Source organism: Gobio gobio (genome assembly GCF_949357685.1).
Source record: "Gobio gobio genome assembly, chromosome: 1".
Lineage (NCBI taxonomy): Eukaryota > Metazoa > Chordata > Actinopteri > Cypriniformes > Gobionidae > Gobio > Gobio gobio.
The window spans coordinates 27,878,782-27,896,510 of NC_137097.1; the positions used below are offsets into that span (position 1 = coordinate 27,878,782).

The following is a 17,729-nucleotide window of genomic DNA, read 5'->3' on the forward strand; positions in this document are numbered from 1 at the left end:
GTTTATCTTGGTCTCATCGGTCCATAGGATGCTGTTCCAGAACTGTGAAGGCTTTTTTAAGATGTTGTTTGGCAAACTCTAATCTGGCCTTCCTGTTTTTGAGGCTCACCAATGGTTTACATCTTGTGGTGAACCCTCTGTATTCACTCTGGTGAAGTCTTCTCTTGATTGTTGACTTTGACACATACACCTACCTCCTGGAGAGTGTGATCTGGCCAACTGTTGTGAAGGGTGTTTTCTTCACCAGGGAAAGAATTCTTCGGTCATCCACCACAGTTGTTTTCTGTGGTCTTCCGGGTCTTTTGGTGTTGCTGAGCTCACCGGTGGGTTCTTTCTTTTTAAGGATGTTCCAAACAGTTGATTTGGCCACACCTTAAGTTTTTCCTATCTCTCTGATGGGTTTGTTTTGTTTTTTCAGCCTAATGATAGTGATGATAGTGACAGCTCTTTGGATCTCATATTGAGAGTTGACAGCAACAGTTTCCAAATGCAAATAGCACACTTGAAATTAACTCTGAACCTTTTATCTGCTCCTTGTAAATGGGATAATGAGGGAATAACACACCTGGCCATAGAACAGCTGAGCAGCCAATGGTCCCATTACTTTTGGTCCCTTAAAAAGCGGGAGGCACATATACAAACTATTGTAATTCCTACACCGTTCACCTGATTTGGATGTAAATACCGCACACACACACACAAAGCTTTTGGAAAGGCACACGTTCATTTGTGTGTGCGTGTGTTTTTGTGTGTATAAGTGTGTGTGTGTGAGTTTTTTTGGTCTGTTTTGCACTCTTGATGTTTTAGAGATTCACCCCTTCACTGTTGAGTCATTTTTTTTCTGCATCCTGGCTGATTTGTAGATTGTATGCAGAAAAAAACTAATTTCCCATTAATTTCCTATGGGGGTCATTTTTGACCCGAAGGTCCTGAATGTGACTTTTTTTTTACGACCACTTAGACTTTTCAAATCCTGTCCCCAATTTTTTTGGGTGTTCATATACCAAATACCAATAAAGTCACCAAGTTTCGGACCATTCCGATGAAGCGACGATTTTTTAAAAAAAATTATAAAACGCAAGATCCACTATAGTGGTAAAAATGTGCTATTGTGTGATAAAAATGCTCAATGTGTCCACCGGATGGTACCGATCTCATTTCAAAAATTGCTTTCATGAGGCCTAGGCTTGACTCTAAAATGAAATACAGCTTTAATAAAAATAAAAAAAATCATTTATGCTGTAGAAATGTGTAATTATTTTTGAATTTGGTGCCTTCTAGACTGAGAAAAGACAGAAAATGTATTTTTGTCTCATGTGGATGAAAGACAACAACTCCCAGAATGCACTTGCTTCGTTGCCCTACGAGGCTACTCCGTACACCGTCATTTTGATCTTCATAGTAATACAATTATTTTGTTCAGTTAGAGAATAAACACTACAATTAAAAACTGAACGTGTCTTTTCAATAAAGTGTGAGTGAGCCGAACAAAAGTCACAGGACAGATGCAGCATTGTCAGACTTCATTCATCACGAAGAGCTGAGGTAACGTTAAGCGCCAGTCTGGCACGTTTTCAGATCGCATATGGAAGCTAAACTATCACAGGAATTCATTGAAAAGTTGACTTTGCTCTGCATCGCCCCATTATGAATGTCCGTGCGGCCGTCTGTGTCTTACATTCTGTGCGTGAGATCTCTCCCCTATAGGCGGGTTGATAACATGCGCAACAGCACCTTCTACTGGCTGTAGTTTTTACCCTCTGGCCAAAAAAAAGTCACGTCAGGTGCTGACAGATTGTATATTCTGTTTAATGCTCTTACTTTTCCCACTTATGAAACGCCTCTCATATGCCTAAATATGTAAATAGGCCTTCTTCTTATTGGCTTTTTTTTTTTCACAGGTTCCATCCGCTCCTCCCACATACACAGGAAGACAGCTTTGGTAAAGGAGGAGACTGGGAGAAGGGTGAATGGAAAAGTGGTGCAAGCTCCTGAACTGTAAGAAAAATATCTGAAGTGAATATGGACTTACAGTTAGGGACAACTTCAATAGTCACCAGTGCTGCAGTGAGACCGAAATAAAGGACTCGGATTCTGGTGTGTGTGTGTGTGTGTGAGTGTGTGTCCCTGAGCTATCTGACAAGCATGACAGAAGGAAGTTAAAATAGGACAACTCTTTGCATTATAATTAGTTGTAGTGGTTTTGAGTTGGTGTGCTGGGGAAAATATTCATGCAGTTTCTCTATTAAAAACATTAACAGCTTTTAATTCCAACAGTATTTTAAAACCTTCATTGTCTCAAATGAATATGTATTTTGCTTTGGCGCTGTTATGTTACGTGCAGAGGTTACAGATCTGTCTCTACAGCAATTGAGACTTTCTCTTATTCTATGATAACAGGATACAGTACTTTGGTGTCTCCGGTCAAAGTTTTTTTTCTTTTGTGAGTTGTCTGTGTATGAATGAGTAGAAGCACTGAAGCAACATGCTGTGACAAATCTATAGCTTTCTTCTGTGGACTCTTGAGATCAAATCTCACTCCAATCTAAATGAAAACTTAGCAACTTTTTGTTGTAAATGGGCTGTATTCTTATACATCAAGGTTCTTACATTTGCCACTGGAGTTGCAAACTATTTCATAAGTTTTGATCTCTGCTCTATTTTACAGTTATACAAGTAGCCTTCAGATACCTACTACTGCTGGACAGATACCAGCGGGAATAACTAAGATGAGATCACAGAGTAAAGGAGGGGAGTGAGGACAAGGGATGGGTGTTAATATACTGAAGACAACTCTAAATGGCCATGTACTGACTGCAAAGTTTTGGAAGTGATAACCCCCCGTCATTAATTACCCACCCTCATATCGTTCCAAACCCGTAAGACTTTTCATTCAGCTTCGGAACTCAAATGAAGATCTTTTTAATGAAATCTGAGAGCTTTCTGTCCCTCCATTGACAGTCTACGCAACTACCACTGTGACGCTTCAAAAAGTTCATAAAGAGATCATAAAACTAATCCATATAAATAAAGCAGTTTAATCAATGTTTTCTGAGGAGACTTGATCACTTTATATGATGAACAGATTTAATTTAGGCTTTTATTCACATATAAACATTAATCAGTGAACATAAACAGAAACCCCAACCGAACCTGCTTGACACGCGAGAATGAACCTCTTTGGTTTTTGATAAAGCTCAAACGTGCTGCGTAACACGAGAATGAACCTCATTGGTTCTTGATGAAGCTCAAACGTGAGAATGAACCTCATTGGTTCTTGCTGAAGCTCAAACATGCTGCGTAAGACGAGAATGACCCTCATTGGTTCTTGAGGAAGCTCAAACGTGAGAATGAACCTCATTGGTTCTTGCTGAAGCTCAAACATGCTGCGTAACACGAGAATGAACCTCATTGGTTGTTGCTGAAGCTCAGACGTGCTGTGTAACACGAGAATGACCCTCATTGGTTCTTGAGGAAGCTCAAACGTGAGAATGAACCTCATTGGTTCTTGATGAAGCTCAAACGTGAGAATGAAGGTCATTGGTTCTTAAGGAAGCTCAAACGTGCTGCGTAACACGAGAATGAACCTCATTGGTTCTTGATGAAGCTCAAACGTGAGAATGAACCTCGTTGGTTTTTGCTGAAGCTCAGACGTGCTGCGTAACACGAGAATGAACTTCATTGGTTCTTGATGAAGCTCAAACGTGAGAATGAACCTCGTTGGTTTTTGCTGAAGCTCAGACGTGCTGCGTAACACGAGAATGAACCTCATTGGTTCTTGATGAAGCTCAAACGTGAGAATGAACCTCATTGGTTCTTGCTGAAGCTCAAACGTGCTGCGTAACACGAGAATGAACCTCATTGGTTCTTGAGGAAGCTCAAACGTGCTGCGTAACACGAGAATGACCCTCATTGGTTCTTGAGGAAGCTCAAACGTGCTGCGTAACACGAGAATGAACCTCATTGGTTCTTGAGGAAGCTCAAACGTGCTGCGTAACACGAGAATGACCCTCATTGGTTCTTGAGGAAGCTCAAACGTGCTGCGTAACACGAGAATGAACCTCATTGGTTCTCGCACATCAAGCAAGCTTCCGTTTATCACAACTGATGTGTGCGTTGATAAATGTTTATGTGAATAAAAGCCTAAATTAAATCTGTTCGTCACTTAAAGCGATCTCTTCAGAAAATTTAGACTAACCTGCTCATTTCATAAGAATTAGTTTTACAATCTCTTAATGAACATTTTGAAGCGTCATAGTTGCTAGTTCGGATTTCATTAAAAAGATCGAAACTAAAAGTCTTATGGGTTTGGAATTAGATGAGGGTGAGTAATTAGTGACAGAATTTATGAACGCTGCTGAAAAGAGTGACAACCTCAAGTATGTACATGTACAGTAAAAGAGATCAGAGAACTGTGGTAAGAGGGTGTGGTCAGTTCATTTTTCAGATCTTTTTTTCTTCCTATAAGAGTGATGGCCAGTTGTGTTCTTTTAAAATGAAAGTTTTGTGTTGTTGTTTGCTGCTTAGACTGTGCTGTAACCTTCTAAAAGGGACACTGAGCTGTAGAGAATAACTATGATTTGCTTTATAGTTCTGCATGCAGAGTCCTATACCACAACACATAAACTGACATAGTTCAGTATTGGGCTGTTTTCACGAAACCAAGTGTGAACATTTAGTTGATTGCTTGGTCCAACTTGGAGTTCGATTCCACCTTCCTCCCAAATAATATGCTGCGGTTAATAACGGTTATATTCTGAGAATGCAAATATGTAAATTACACATTATAAATAGCGATTTACTTCCACAAGTTATGATGGATTGCTGGAGTCTATGTAAACTGGACCCCTCTTCAAGTGTCTTCTTCCGCTTCTTGAGTCTATGGCTGCCCATAGAGTCATATGGTAAAAAGTTGTGAAATTTGGCACACTGTTAGACGAGAGTCTGAACATTCACCACAGCAATTTTGAAGTCTCTATATCAAACCCTATAGTGCCACCAACAGTCCAAAGTTTCACCTACGTTTCTGCTAATAACTTTTGAACCGTAAGGGTTAGAAACAAAATTCATTTTCCTCTGATTCCTGATGCCATTAGAATTTTAGGAAGAATCTACTTTTTTGAACTCCCCCTAGTTTGTCTGATTTTCACCAAGATTGGCTCAGATCATCTTCAGACCATGCTGGCAAAAAGTTTTTAAAAGCTTTTTGATAAACCCAACTTTTCTTGAATAATGCACCAACGAATTCGACGAAGAGCACGCCAAATTGAATGAAAGGCTATATCTCGGCTATATCTATAACACTTAACGTCATCACAACATTAACCTGAGGCTACATGTATTGTTTCAGCACAGCGCCACCTACTGATCAGAACAAATGAAAAAAAAAAATGTTTTTGCTCAAAACAGTTTGCCCAAAAATCCTAAAACTGGCGGACTGAGTCAAATGATATCCAACCGATGGGCGTCGCCCATTTAGAATTTTGTCGTACATTGCTGTATTTTCGAACCTGTTGTCCGTACATTTTAATTTCTTTGAAAACCTTATTTTTCTAATCCTCCTAGACTGTTGGTCTGATTTATTTATTTATTTTTACCCAGAATTCACTAATCTTCAGACCATGGCAAAAGTTATTAAAAGCTTTTCGATTGACCTAACCGTTCTTGATTAAACCATCAAATTTGATGGCAAGGTGTCAAGCTGGTTCTTATGCTGCGTTCACACCAAACGCGAATAGAGCGTCAAAATTTGCGTCTACCGCGTCTAGTTTCACGCGCGAACATTTTGAATGCATTCGCGTTCGCGGCGACTTGGACGCACGTAGAAATCGAGCGTTTGAAGCGAAATAGACGCACGTTCAAGTTGCTCCAGGAGAAATATGTTATAAAACACCACTCTGCCTCTTTTCATTTTCATTAAAAATTTATATTAAACATTAATAACCACACAAATGTGGTCCAGACAACTCCTACATTATCTTCACTGCATGTATATTTAAATATCCTTAAAATATAAAGTTATGAAACTTCTCTTTGCCCTCAGTCAAAACAATTTGGCAGACAACAAATTATAGATTCATGAGAGCAAAGATCGGCCGTTAGATCTACACAAGACAAAACACTACAGGACATCAGAGCCAGCGGCAGACGTCAGAAGGACTGGCCGAGGAAAGGCTGCCTTCGCCGGGGTTATGAGCGGTGATCGCCTGGATCTCACAACTCCAAAAACACAAGATTATTTTTTTTAAATATGCGCTCTCTTTATAAATAAACCACAGATTTGAGCTTTAAACAACTACATTCTCACCTGAAAAAGTCTTAAAACTACATTTTGTGAAACAATAGTAGTATTTTTAAATTATGCAGGGTTTCTCATCACGTCACTTTACCACGTGACCGCAGCGAGCAGGCTCCTGATTGGTTAACGCGGCGCGAATTGACGCCAAAGTTCAAATTTTTCAACTCGGGCGTCAGACTAGCCTGACGTCGTCATACTCAATTCTAGTCAGAATATGAGTCTGAGACCGCTCCGTTGGGCTGTGATTATGGGGCGTGTTTCAACCGAACCAGGAAAGACCTCAATTGGATAGACCTACAACCAATCAGAGCAACGGAGCGACGCATAACGTTACGTTAGTTGTCAAATGTCAACAGAACTCAACTGCACTGTGTTGCCATGTCCGCGGGTTGAAGCGACCCCAATTATGTGATATACATACCCAGGAAGTATTAGCTGCCAGCCCTGCCAAAATATCACATATTTTACCCCCCAAATGCCTTTTTTCCCGGAGAACCCCCCTGGAAAGCTACTGGGCTTGTTTTTGGCTAGTTTTGAGGAACGTTAGCAATTGGGCGGGTTTTGTTGTAAAAACTTGCACGCACACTGGAATAAGTAGCCTAACGTTAGAAGAAAAAGATGTGTAAATGATATTTGCCGGTGTTGTAAAAAAAGAATTTAAGGATGCACAGAGTACTTACCAACACGATCATCATTTCTGAGAGAAATAGTAAAGGTGAATGGATGCATATACGAACAAGTTCTCCGTTTAGGATTAGAACAAACTCAACCCAAGCGCCTTTGATGACGTGGATGATTACGTTACTGTTGATCATCAGTCCATCATCGTCTAAAGCCCGCCCTGACAATTTCATTGGTCCGAACAGTTTCTGTTCGGGCATAATTACTTTTCTATGGATCAAGTCCAGACCGAACTGCCCGAGTAAAAATGTTGTGGGCGGGGCTAAGTTCGGCTGGCATCCAGGCTAGCGTCAGACGTGAATTCGCTTCAAACGCGTGAATGCACAAAAGCACCACTCGCTCAATTTGCGTCCTTCGCGCGAAACGCGCCTTCCACACCGCGGGACCTCCAGACGCGCGTCAACGCGCCTTTCCATTGACTTAACATTGAAATCACTCGCGCCAGACGCTCTATTCGCGTTTGGTGTGAACGCAGCATAAGGCTGTAACAATTGCAATGCTTTGCCAATTTTATGTGGCATTGTCTGCTCACACTGACCACACACATCAATAAGCAATTTAAATAATATAAGCAATTTAATCATATTTTATGTGATTGTATTTGTGATTTTTCTGCCATTTTGACTAAAATAATCTAAAAATGTCTTTAATTACTAATTGTTGCAGTTGCTCTGAAGCTCAGTCATCCTTGCATAACTCTGTGCTTTTTTTTTGTTCTTGGCCCCGATAATTGCTGCTTGCAGCTATATTTATTAATAGTTTTAATTTTTTTAATGCTTTTTTTCCAAGCAGAGGTACCATTATTTAACCCAAAGAACCATTATGGCCAAATAGATTAAAACTGCTTGAATTAAAATACAGTAAAAAAAAAAAACCATAACAGTAATCAAGGCATGTATACCACACTTTTTTTTTTTACTAATTCATTGTGATTACACAAAAAGTCCCCTGACCTGTATGTACATTCCAAAAAAAAGGACATTTTCCTGCTCTCTGAACAATCCAAGCTTGAAGAACCACCTTCACATCAGCTTACAGCTGCTAATATAGACAACAGGCCCCACAAAACACTGAGAGCAGACAGCGCAATTATGATATATGAATGACTCCCATCTCAGACAGACTGACACACTATAATTATAATTAACTATTTAAAATGGACTACAATTCATTGACGGGTCATGTTCAAAGAAATGGACTTAAAACCAAAAATATATTGACTTCCACTTTTTGTAGTCAATCCTCTGTCTGCAACAATAGTATAATGAATTATCTTGAGGGCTTTTCTCAGCAAATTGTCATATATGTGAATAATTAACCTGAATATCATGTTATTAATTTATTAAAACCTTTTTAATATTAACAAGAACATTAAAATCACTGTGATCTTCACAATGTTGTTTATATCAATATATAACTACATTGCCAAGCCCTACGTTCCTATATGGACCCATGTTCTTGTTATTTGAGAAGAGTAAGCAAGTTATAAAAGACAATTAGCACTTTGATATGTGAGTTTCGAAGCATTGAGAGGTTTGGATAAGAAAGGTGGATAGTGATGCTATGGACTGCTATGATGCTATGTCTGTCTCTGACCATTTGAATGGGACGCTTGTTTTGATGCCAGTGAAACTTCAGTGTAAATGCCCACTTACTTGGCAGAATCTTTGCAAGAGAAAAATGCCCTCATCATATTATAGTGCATAAAATTGTTTTTAAAATTCTGCATAGTGAACAGAAATGGGCATATACATGAAAATGTATTTGAAATTAAAATACAAAATACCTAAGTTAAAATGTACAAATAAATTATGTAGCACAAAATGCCAAACCGCAGCCATTTCTATACTTATTTCTGACAAGGTAACACTGCGGCCTATTTGTGGTGAAAAAAATGTAAAACTGTGAATAGAATACAAAAAATGCAGTAAATTATAAAATAATTTGTCCCACAGGTATGTTTATGATTAAGTTGAAATTATATGATAGCAAATATCATTTTGCAATATCAAGCAGCATAACGGACAGTTTTTGTACAGCTAAAATAACTGGAAGCGGATGAGCCTCCACACAAATCAAGTTACAATGGTCATTCTTACATCATTAAGATACTGGTCAGCATTCCACTCCGTCTCGGAGCGCATGCACAGAAAGCTGCCTGTCAGCGTGCGAGTACTACATTTGAAGGTCTCTTTTGCAGCATATTGCACTGTCAATACTCACAAACTAAATGCTGCACATATAGAAACATTGCAATTGGTTCCCACTTTATATCATCATCATGATACACTATATTGCCAAAAGTCTTGGGACGCCTGCCTTTACATGCACATGAACTTTAATCACATCCCATTCTTAATCCGTAGGGTTTAATATGGAGTTGGCCCACCCTTTGCAACAATAACAGCTTCAACTCTTCTGGGAAGGCTTTCCACAAGCTTTAGGAGTGTGTTTATGGGAATTTTTGACCATTCATCTAGAAGCGCATTTGTGAGGTCGGGCCCTGATGTTGGACGAGAAGGCCTGGCTCTCAGTCTCCGCTCTAATTCAACCCAAAGGTGTTCTATCAGGTTGAGGTCAGGACTCTGTGCAGGCCAGTCAAGTTCCTCCACACCAAACTCGCTCATCCATGTCTTTATGGACCAACGCTTTGTGCACTGGTGCGCAGTCATGTTGGAACAGGAAGGGGCCATCCCCAAACATCCGTTCCCACAAAGTTGGGAGCATTAATTTGTCCAAAATGTCTTGGTATGCTGAAGCATTAAAAGTTCCTTTCACTGGAACTAAGGGGCCAAGCCCAACCCCTGAAAAACAACCCCCACACCATAATCCCCCTCCACCAAACTTTACACTTGGCACAATGCAGTCAGGCAAGTACCGTTCCCCTGGCAACCAGCAAACCCAGACTTGCTATGGGATTGTCAAACAGAGAAGCGTGATTGGTCACTCCAGAGAACACGTCTCCACTGCTCTAGAGTCCAGTGGCGGCGTGCTTTACCTCACTGCGTCCCACGCTTTGCATTGCACTTGATGTAAGTCTTGGATGAGCTGCTCGGCCATGGAAACCCATTCCATGAAGCTCTCTACGCACTTCAATTGTTGTTCTTTGGCGGGGTTGACTGCAGAAGTTGGCGTCTTCTGCGCACTGTGACCCTCAGCATGCACTGACCCCGCTCTGATTTTACGTGGCCTGTCACTTCGTGGCTGAGTTGCTGTTGTTCCCAATTGCTTCCATTTTGCTATAACACCACTAACAGTTGAGAGTGGAACATTTAGTAGTGAGGACATTTCTCGAATGGACTTATTGCACATGTGGCAACCTATCATGGTACCACACTTGAGTTCACTGAGCTCCTGAGAGCGACCCATTCTTTCACAAATGTGTGTAGAAGCGTCTGCATGCCTAGTGCTTGATTTATACACCTGTGGCCATGGAAGTTATTGAACACCTGAATTCAATGATTTGGAGGGGTGTTTTAATACTTTCAGCAATATAGTGTATATACCGTCATATCACCCAGCGTTAAGCATTTTGCAATTATTTAAAATGAATAGAACAATCAACATATAAAATGTGTCTCAACATTTCAACATGGCAAATCAATTTGTTGGTGCAGGTTTATACTGATAACCTGCAGCAAAAATATTTATTGTCAAAAGTCTCAATGGCAAATGCTAGCCATAGCGAAACTGTGACAGTTGGACTGTGGTTTCATGAACAACAGGATCAAATCAAATAGCTGTCAATCTCATCCCCAGTATCAGAAGGTTCTGAAGGTCAGAGCAGTAGATCAAAGATACTCTATGCAACTATGTGAACACACACGCAGTTCTAGCTATGCGTTGTTGCATTTGATGTGTCAGAGAGCAGTTCGTAACACAAGGCAAGTACTTTACATGTTGCATTCTCAGAACTGTCACAAGGGATGTTATAGCACACATTAGCATGAACTTTTTCTTTTAGGCCGACTACTGTCATGGTGGAGCAACAGTATGAAGAGAATATTGTTGAATAACTGTTTAAATGTGTTTAAAGTTACCTACCTGAATAATAACGTACAGTTTAATGGCACAGACATTTGAAGGTGACTATTATTCTTAACTACAATGAGAAGCTCACTTGTAATGTGTTGATGAAACATTTGTGTCGACGTTTGCATATGTTTTAAGGTGCAGTATCCCTCTACACTGTTCAGAATGACTGAAGGTGCTGTGTGAAGGGAAAGGCTCCCGTTACTTATTAGGGCCTTTATATTAACATATTTGTTGTTTATGTTGTTTTGTCAAGCTCCTGTATATGTGTGTGTGCATATAATATGCACACATGACGTGTTTGTCAGGGTTTACATGAGAGTCATAAAATAACCTGTGTATTTTCACATGACTGAAAATAATGAAAAAGGCAAGGCAATGCCAGCTTGATATAATGAGATGACATTTTTTTGGGCACCTGTGTTCATTAAATTAACAGTAGTGAGATATGCACATAATATCTGTTCCCTGAATCTTCCTTACTACTGAATTTCCCTTGTTTCTGTATTATTCACATATTTCACCTCCTGGTTGTTTTGCCCTCAGTTTGCCCTTGATAATCTGGAGCTGTGCTGTGATGCAGCATGTTTAGAACATTTCCCCCAAAAACTATATATATATATATATATATATATATATATATATATATATATATATATATATATATATAAAATAAATAAATAAATAAATAAATAAAATCATTCAACAACCAGTGACGTGTGATTCCTGCTGAATTCAAATGAATGTATTACTCAACTGTTTTTTTGTTTTGTTTGTTTTCTAAAATGACAAGTGAATTTATCAGATGAGTATTTAAGAGAGAGAGAGTGTGGGTGGATGGATGGATGGATGGATATGGGTGGATGGGTGGATGGATGGATATGGGTGGATGGATGGATATGGGTGGGTGGATGGATGGATATGGGTGGATGGATGGATATGGGTGGGTGGATGGATGGATATGGGTGGGTGGGTGGATGGATATGGGTGGGTGGGTGGATGGACGGATATGGGTGGGTGGGTGGATGGATGGATATGGCTGTCGTGGGTGGATGGATATGGGTGGGTGGGTGGATGGACGGATATGGGTGGGTGGGTGGATGGATGGATATGGGTGGGTGGGTGGATGGACGGATATGGGTGGGTGGGTGGATGGGTGGATGGATGGATGGATATGGGTGGATAGAAGGATGGATGGATTTCCATTTTCTTTTCACATCATAAATGAAATCGACGAGAAGTACTTTTGTAGTAAATCACCAATTTGGTTTCATGATAATCATTTGAATGGATTTTTGTTTAAATTAAAACCTCCTTTTTTTTTTTTTACTGAAGGAAGATAATGTTTCTGGCAAAAAGCAGAATATGAAAAGATGCATGCATGTGAGAATCCATTTTCGTTTCCCATCTCCTGCAGGAAAGTCCAGTCCTGCTCCTGAAATTCCACCGTGATCTGCCTGGACGTGTCTAGTGATTCTGAAGCTCCCTCCAGGAGCTGGACTGGACAGCCCTGATCAACAATGAGTTCTGTCCTTCACTAGGCTGTTATATTGTGCGCGGGAATGGCAGGAGCGTTGAGGTGATGTAGAGCGGTGGTGCGCTGGGACAAGAGGCTGGGCGTGAGCAGCTCTTTCCTCTCCGAGGCGCTCTGAGGAGCTGGTGTGTACAGGACTCTGCTCTGGGGTGTGGGAGGGACCACCTCGATGGACACGCTGGCCTCCAAATGCCGCTCAGCATCGCCATCAAGTTCAACCAGCTCTGACCACACTGAAATAACAACAGGTGATAATTCAGTATCGAGACAGAAGAGAACATGTACATTTTTATTGTTTGTGTAAAGACACGTCAGGTTTTATTATAAAACTGAAAGCTACTGCTCTAGAACAATGTTGACCCGAAGCACACAGACCGTAGAGAGCCGTGTCTGTTCTACAGTCTACAGTGATGGTTTATGGCTGCTGTAGGTTATGCATATCAGATTGTGGTTTAATGAAAGTCAGACAGGCCGCCATAGAATTTACTAGCAGAACTTTGGTTGACAGCAATCTGCTTACAAGCACTTCTGCGCTAGTCTCAGTCCCTGCCAAATCGAGATAGTTCAGGTACCCAAGCAGAGATCTACCAAAAAACACCCATTAAAAGTCAATGTTTACTAAAGTAACAGATTTAAAGTTAGAAAGCCAGCATGACTAAGCATCTGCAGATGACCAAGGGAAGTCTTTACACCTTATTGCCAGCAAACAGGTTTACTGCTGCCTTCACCACAGGAGTTTATATTATTATTATTATTATTATTATGCCACCATACATTTCAGCTTTTTTATTTCAGTTTTTTTATTGCTTTTTTTGGAAGGTTGATAGGTAACATAAGTACAGCATTACAATAAAAACAGGGTTGTAGATTTATACAGGCACATTCTGACAATTAGATACAATACAGTACAATACAAAACACAAAGTGGCTATCTATACATTTTGAGACCTTACTGTAATATGTGACCAGAACTCTTCCCAAGGACACAGCCCCTCCTCTCTGACATTGTTTACTCGATTAAGCATAGATTCATAAGATGCAATTTCTACCATTGCATTGGCCCACTCTTTCAGTTCTGGGGCGTTCACTTTCTTCCAGTGTCTCAAAATAATCCTACTGGCCATTGTAATACATACCATAAAAACAGAAAATACACGCTTTGGAACGTTAGCTATTTGAGACTTGTCCCCTAATAGACGCAGTTTAGGAGATAATGATAAATGATAACTAGCAACTTAAAACATCCATAACTTGTTTCCAGAATGGTTTAACAAGACTATAATCCCAAATACAGTGTAAAAGGGTACCTGTTTCCAGCTGGCATTTCCAACACAAATTGTCCTAAAAAGTCTTACCAGGGTGTGGTAGTATCGGTGAAGACCAGTGGCGGCTGGTCAATAGAGGGCGTGGGGCGCCGCCCCCATCAAAATTCCAGAAATATACATGTATACAAAAATGATATAAAAGTGAAATAAAAATAAAATAGTTTACTCATACGATGTGCTGGCTGTTAGTAAGAGCCTCAGCATTTAATAAAAACTGGCTTTGATGGGTTAACTATTTTATTTGTTCTTCAATATGTTTCATGGGCGAGGGACGCTGGACAAATGGATGTCTATCTGAGTCCAAAAATCCACGGGCAGCATGTGATCTGAAGCTGGTCTCTAATTTGTTTCTTAAAGATCTACCTCCGGACGCAGGTTCGCTGCGTCCCTGGCGAATCAGAATTGGATGAGATTTTATCTAATCTGATTGGTTCTCGTCACCTTTCATTTAACTTTCCGCTCTTGGCCACTAAAGCGAAAGTTCGCGGGCGACATCGTCACTCCGACTCCGCCAAAACCTTGTTAGGATGATCACGTTTGTAGAGATGGCAGCAGTTAAACCAAATTCTTTCACAAGGTGTCCGCTGGAAGAAAAAAAAAGGATAAAGGATCCCGAACCGGACCAACGCGATTTATCCAGCAGCAGCAGGCCAGTGACAGGACGCAGCTGCACTCGGAGCTTCACGCGCTTGTTATGAGAAACGTAGGTGGCTGGCTGGATGTGTTGTTAGCAATGCCCTTTATTGCTTTCCCTGTCTTTTATTTCAAAGTGTTGGTACTGAAGTTTTGTGGACAACAGCGGGGGTAAGAGACCTCAAATATCTGACTGAACAATGCAAATGTCATGACACTACTGAGATGATTGACTTTAATCAGAGAGTCATTGAGAAATTTGCTGGCCAGAAAGAAAGGAGAGCAAAATGTATGTTCAATTAGTCAACATGCTAGTCTGTTGTGGCTGTTTTCTTTTGTTTTTGAATTCCTCATTCAATTACATGTGGTAAATGAATGTGTAAAAAGATAAAGGTGAAGACACTGTGTTCTCATTAATGCTTGAATTTAGTCAACATGCATCTTGATAGTACAAAAAACGCCCCCCCAAAAAAAAAAAAAAACTTTTTTTTTTTATTATCAGCAGCCGCCACTGGTGAAGACCAGTGAGGGAATTTATACTGAGGGAATTTCCCCCTTGCTGCTTTATATATTTACCACACCACAACAAGATACTAGACCATTTTTCTGATTCAATTTCTTTACCAATGTCCCTCTCCAATGTCACTGCTCCTGAAGGAGTTTACCATTTTATATACTTTTATATTTATGAGATTTTGTGTTTTTTTAAAGGTATCTTATAACAGGGCCATCTTTAGACAATAAAACGATACACTTTTAAAGACTCTCAAGGTAAAACAGGAATTATGTATTTGCATGGGTTTCATTTTGAACTGGTACTGTTATTAAAAGTGTGTGTGTATATATATATATATATATATATATATATATATATATATATATATATATATATATATATATATATATATATATATATATATATATATATATATATATATATATATATATATATATATATATAAATTGTTTTCACAAAAATGAGTTTTGGAGACTTTGGAGTTCTTTTATTGTGTCAGTAAATTATTCTCTGCTGCCCTCTTGTGTTCGGAGTTGTTTACATAAAGGCTGAAAACTGACAGAAACCCGGCAATGCTGTTTTACCTGAAGTGATGCAAAATAATAAAAGTTTTTTTTTTTATTATTCGCTTTGGTACTGTTTTCACAAGCAAGGTGTACATTTTCAAAACTCTTAGTACTAATATCACAACATATCATCAAAAGTACACTTTTTTTCAAACATTTAAGCATATTTTCAAATGTGTTAGTACAATACACACAACCACAAAGCATCTTCTACAAACAAACACAAAATAAGCGTTTCATCTATAAATGTTTCATTCACAGTAACTGCCTTTCATAAAGCTATTACTATCAAACTTTTGATTTGCATCTCTTCTCGTTCAGTTTAATACATCTGTCTGGTTAATCAATGAATTATTTGGTACACCTATAGATATCTTTAGATATTGATTCTATTTAAATAGTTTTTACATTGTTTGCAATTTCCGATATGGACCATATGTAATTATTGTAATTAATGCATTTTTTTTTTAATTAAAAGCAATTTTATTTTAGATTATTACCACTATGTTCAAATTGTGTGTGGGTGTGGCCTGGTAAACTCCACATTATGGGGACAAAATGTCCCTATAAAGATGGCAATATCCTAAAATGTTTTGGTCCCCATGAGGAAAAAAGCTTATAAATCATACAGAATGTATATTCAAAATGTAAAAATGCAGAAAGCTTTGTGTGATGGGTAGGTTTAGTGTAAGGGGAGAGAATATACAGTTTGTACAGTATAGAAACCATTACGCCTGTGCCTGTGCGTGTGCGTGCGTGTGTGTGTGTGTGTGTGAGAGAGTGTGAGTGAACATAGAGCAGAATACAGTATAAGGGATGGATAAGACAGATGGCATCAAATACAGCATTTCTCTTAGGATCAAAGGGATGAGTCATTTTGAGAAACATCAGAGATGCTCTTCTCTTCTTCAGCTCTGCATATAAATGAAATCCCTGTTCCAATGGCTCCAACAAGTCTGAGTTAGATTGCATCACTGTCTGTTTTATGACCAGCCGGAGTGTGACCAGAAGATGTGATGATGGTCCTGTGAGAGCTTCAATCAGATCCTAATCAGTCACCCCTCAGATGAGAATGGCCGGAGAATCACCTCAACACGCACATACACAAGCATTCCTCTTTATTTAGCCTTTAAATAAACTATCCCAGAAATTACATATATGATGATTTCTTAAGTATATGCATGCTTCCTATATTGTATATGTTTGTGTGATGTAAAAGTCATCTTAAATGCTCAAAATGGCTCTGTAAAGAAGATACACTGCTTTTATGCATTTAAACCAAGGCATGTTTGATGTCTAAAAGTTTCTCTTTCTTTGTCTTAGTCAATGGTGCAAAGTATATGATTATGAGATGTACCGTTAGTATGTTTAGTCCTTTTGGAGTAAAACTTTACTAATTCTGGCTTCCAGCAAGAACATTCCATCGAGTAATAAAGTCCGAACAAAGAGATTCTCTCCCGCCTAAACTTCACACCGATGATTGGTCATCTCAGGAAAGATGGGCGGAGGTTAATGGACTTTAAAGGACAGTAACACAATCATGTCTTTGCTCAGTCAACTTGCAAGGACTCCGACGAGACAAACTTCCTTTTCCTCCCTTCTCGGCAAAGACACTCGCTTTAATCTTTAAATTTCCTGCGGACCCACCAAAGGATCTAACGGAGAGAGAGCTTCAGCGCACAAAAAACTTGGAGAAACTCCAACGCACGCATCTTGCTTTATTCAACACGAAACCCCATGCACGTATATTTTATCGAGCTATGCGTTAAAAGATTTGTGTCCCTGTTTTCAGGCAATATTCGTTGCTGGCTTTCTGTGGTTACTTGTCGGTGAAATTGCCATTCCTCTGTCCTCCCTCTATTTCTATCCTCTTCATTGTCTTTCGTTACTTTCGTTATTCTGTATATACATGTATTCTTGATTGTAGTCGTATGTAATCCTAGCATCAGTTATTAAACCAGTTTATCCATGTTTAATTGTCATTGCTTCCGCTCACAAAACATCAGTCACTCTAATGTTTAAGATCTTGCTACAAGCCTACAAATAGTATTGTTCAATACGTAAATTAATATCTAGTTCGGAAAGTTGTTCTTCGTGGCAGAAGGACAATCTTTCTAGAGATTGGATAAGAAAAAATAAGACT

The 17,729-nt window shown here is 39.3% G+C and overlaps 3 protein-coding genes across 5 annotated transcripts in view; 2 read left to right on the forward strand and 1 right to left on the reverse strand.

Moving 5' to 3' along the window:
• gprc5ba (G protein-coupled receptor, class C, group 5, member Ba) overlaps positions 1–5,380 on the forward strand; it is a 71,835-nt gene extending 66,455 nt beyond the window's left edge. Inside the window, exons 5-6 of one of the 3 annotated variants that reach the window (XR_013818458.1) lie at positions 1,902–1,998; positions 2,669–5,380. Coding sequence is in view for 2 of the 3 variants with exons in the window: in XM_079843082.1 (XP_079699208.1) it covers positions 1,902–1,946 (45 nt within the window). In the remaining variant the exon portion in view is untranslated. Of the gene's footprint in view, positions 1–1,901 lie in introns of all 3 variants that reach the window. The other 2 variants (XM_079843082.1, XM_079843083.1) reach the window with 2 other exon arrangements.
• proza (protein Z, vitamin K-dependent plasma glycoprotein a) overlaps positions 1–17,729 on the forward strand; it is a 229,740-nt gene that overhangs the window by 131,280 nt on the left and 80,731 nt on the right. The gene's annotated exons all lie outside the window — the stretch shown is intronic.
• Positions 12,549–17,729, reverse strand: part of iqck (IQ motif containing K) — a gene marked incomplete at both ends in the record, with an annotated part of 88,648 nt that continues 83,467 nt past the window's right edge. Inside the window, one exon of the mRNA XM_079807586.1 lies at positions 12,549–12,778. Coding sequence (XP_079663712.1) covers positions 12,549–12,778 — 230 coding nt within the window. The remainder of the gene's footprint in view (positions 12,779–17,729) is intronic.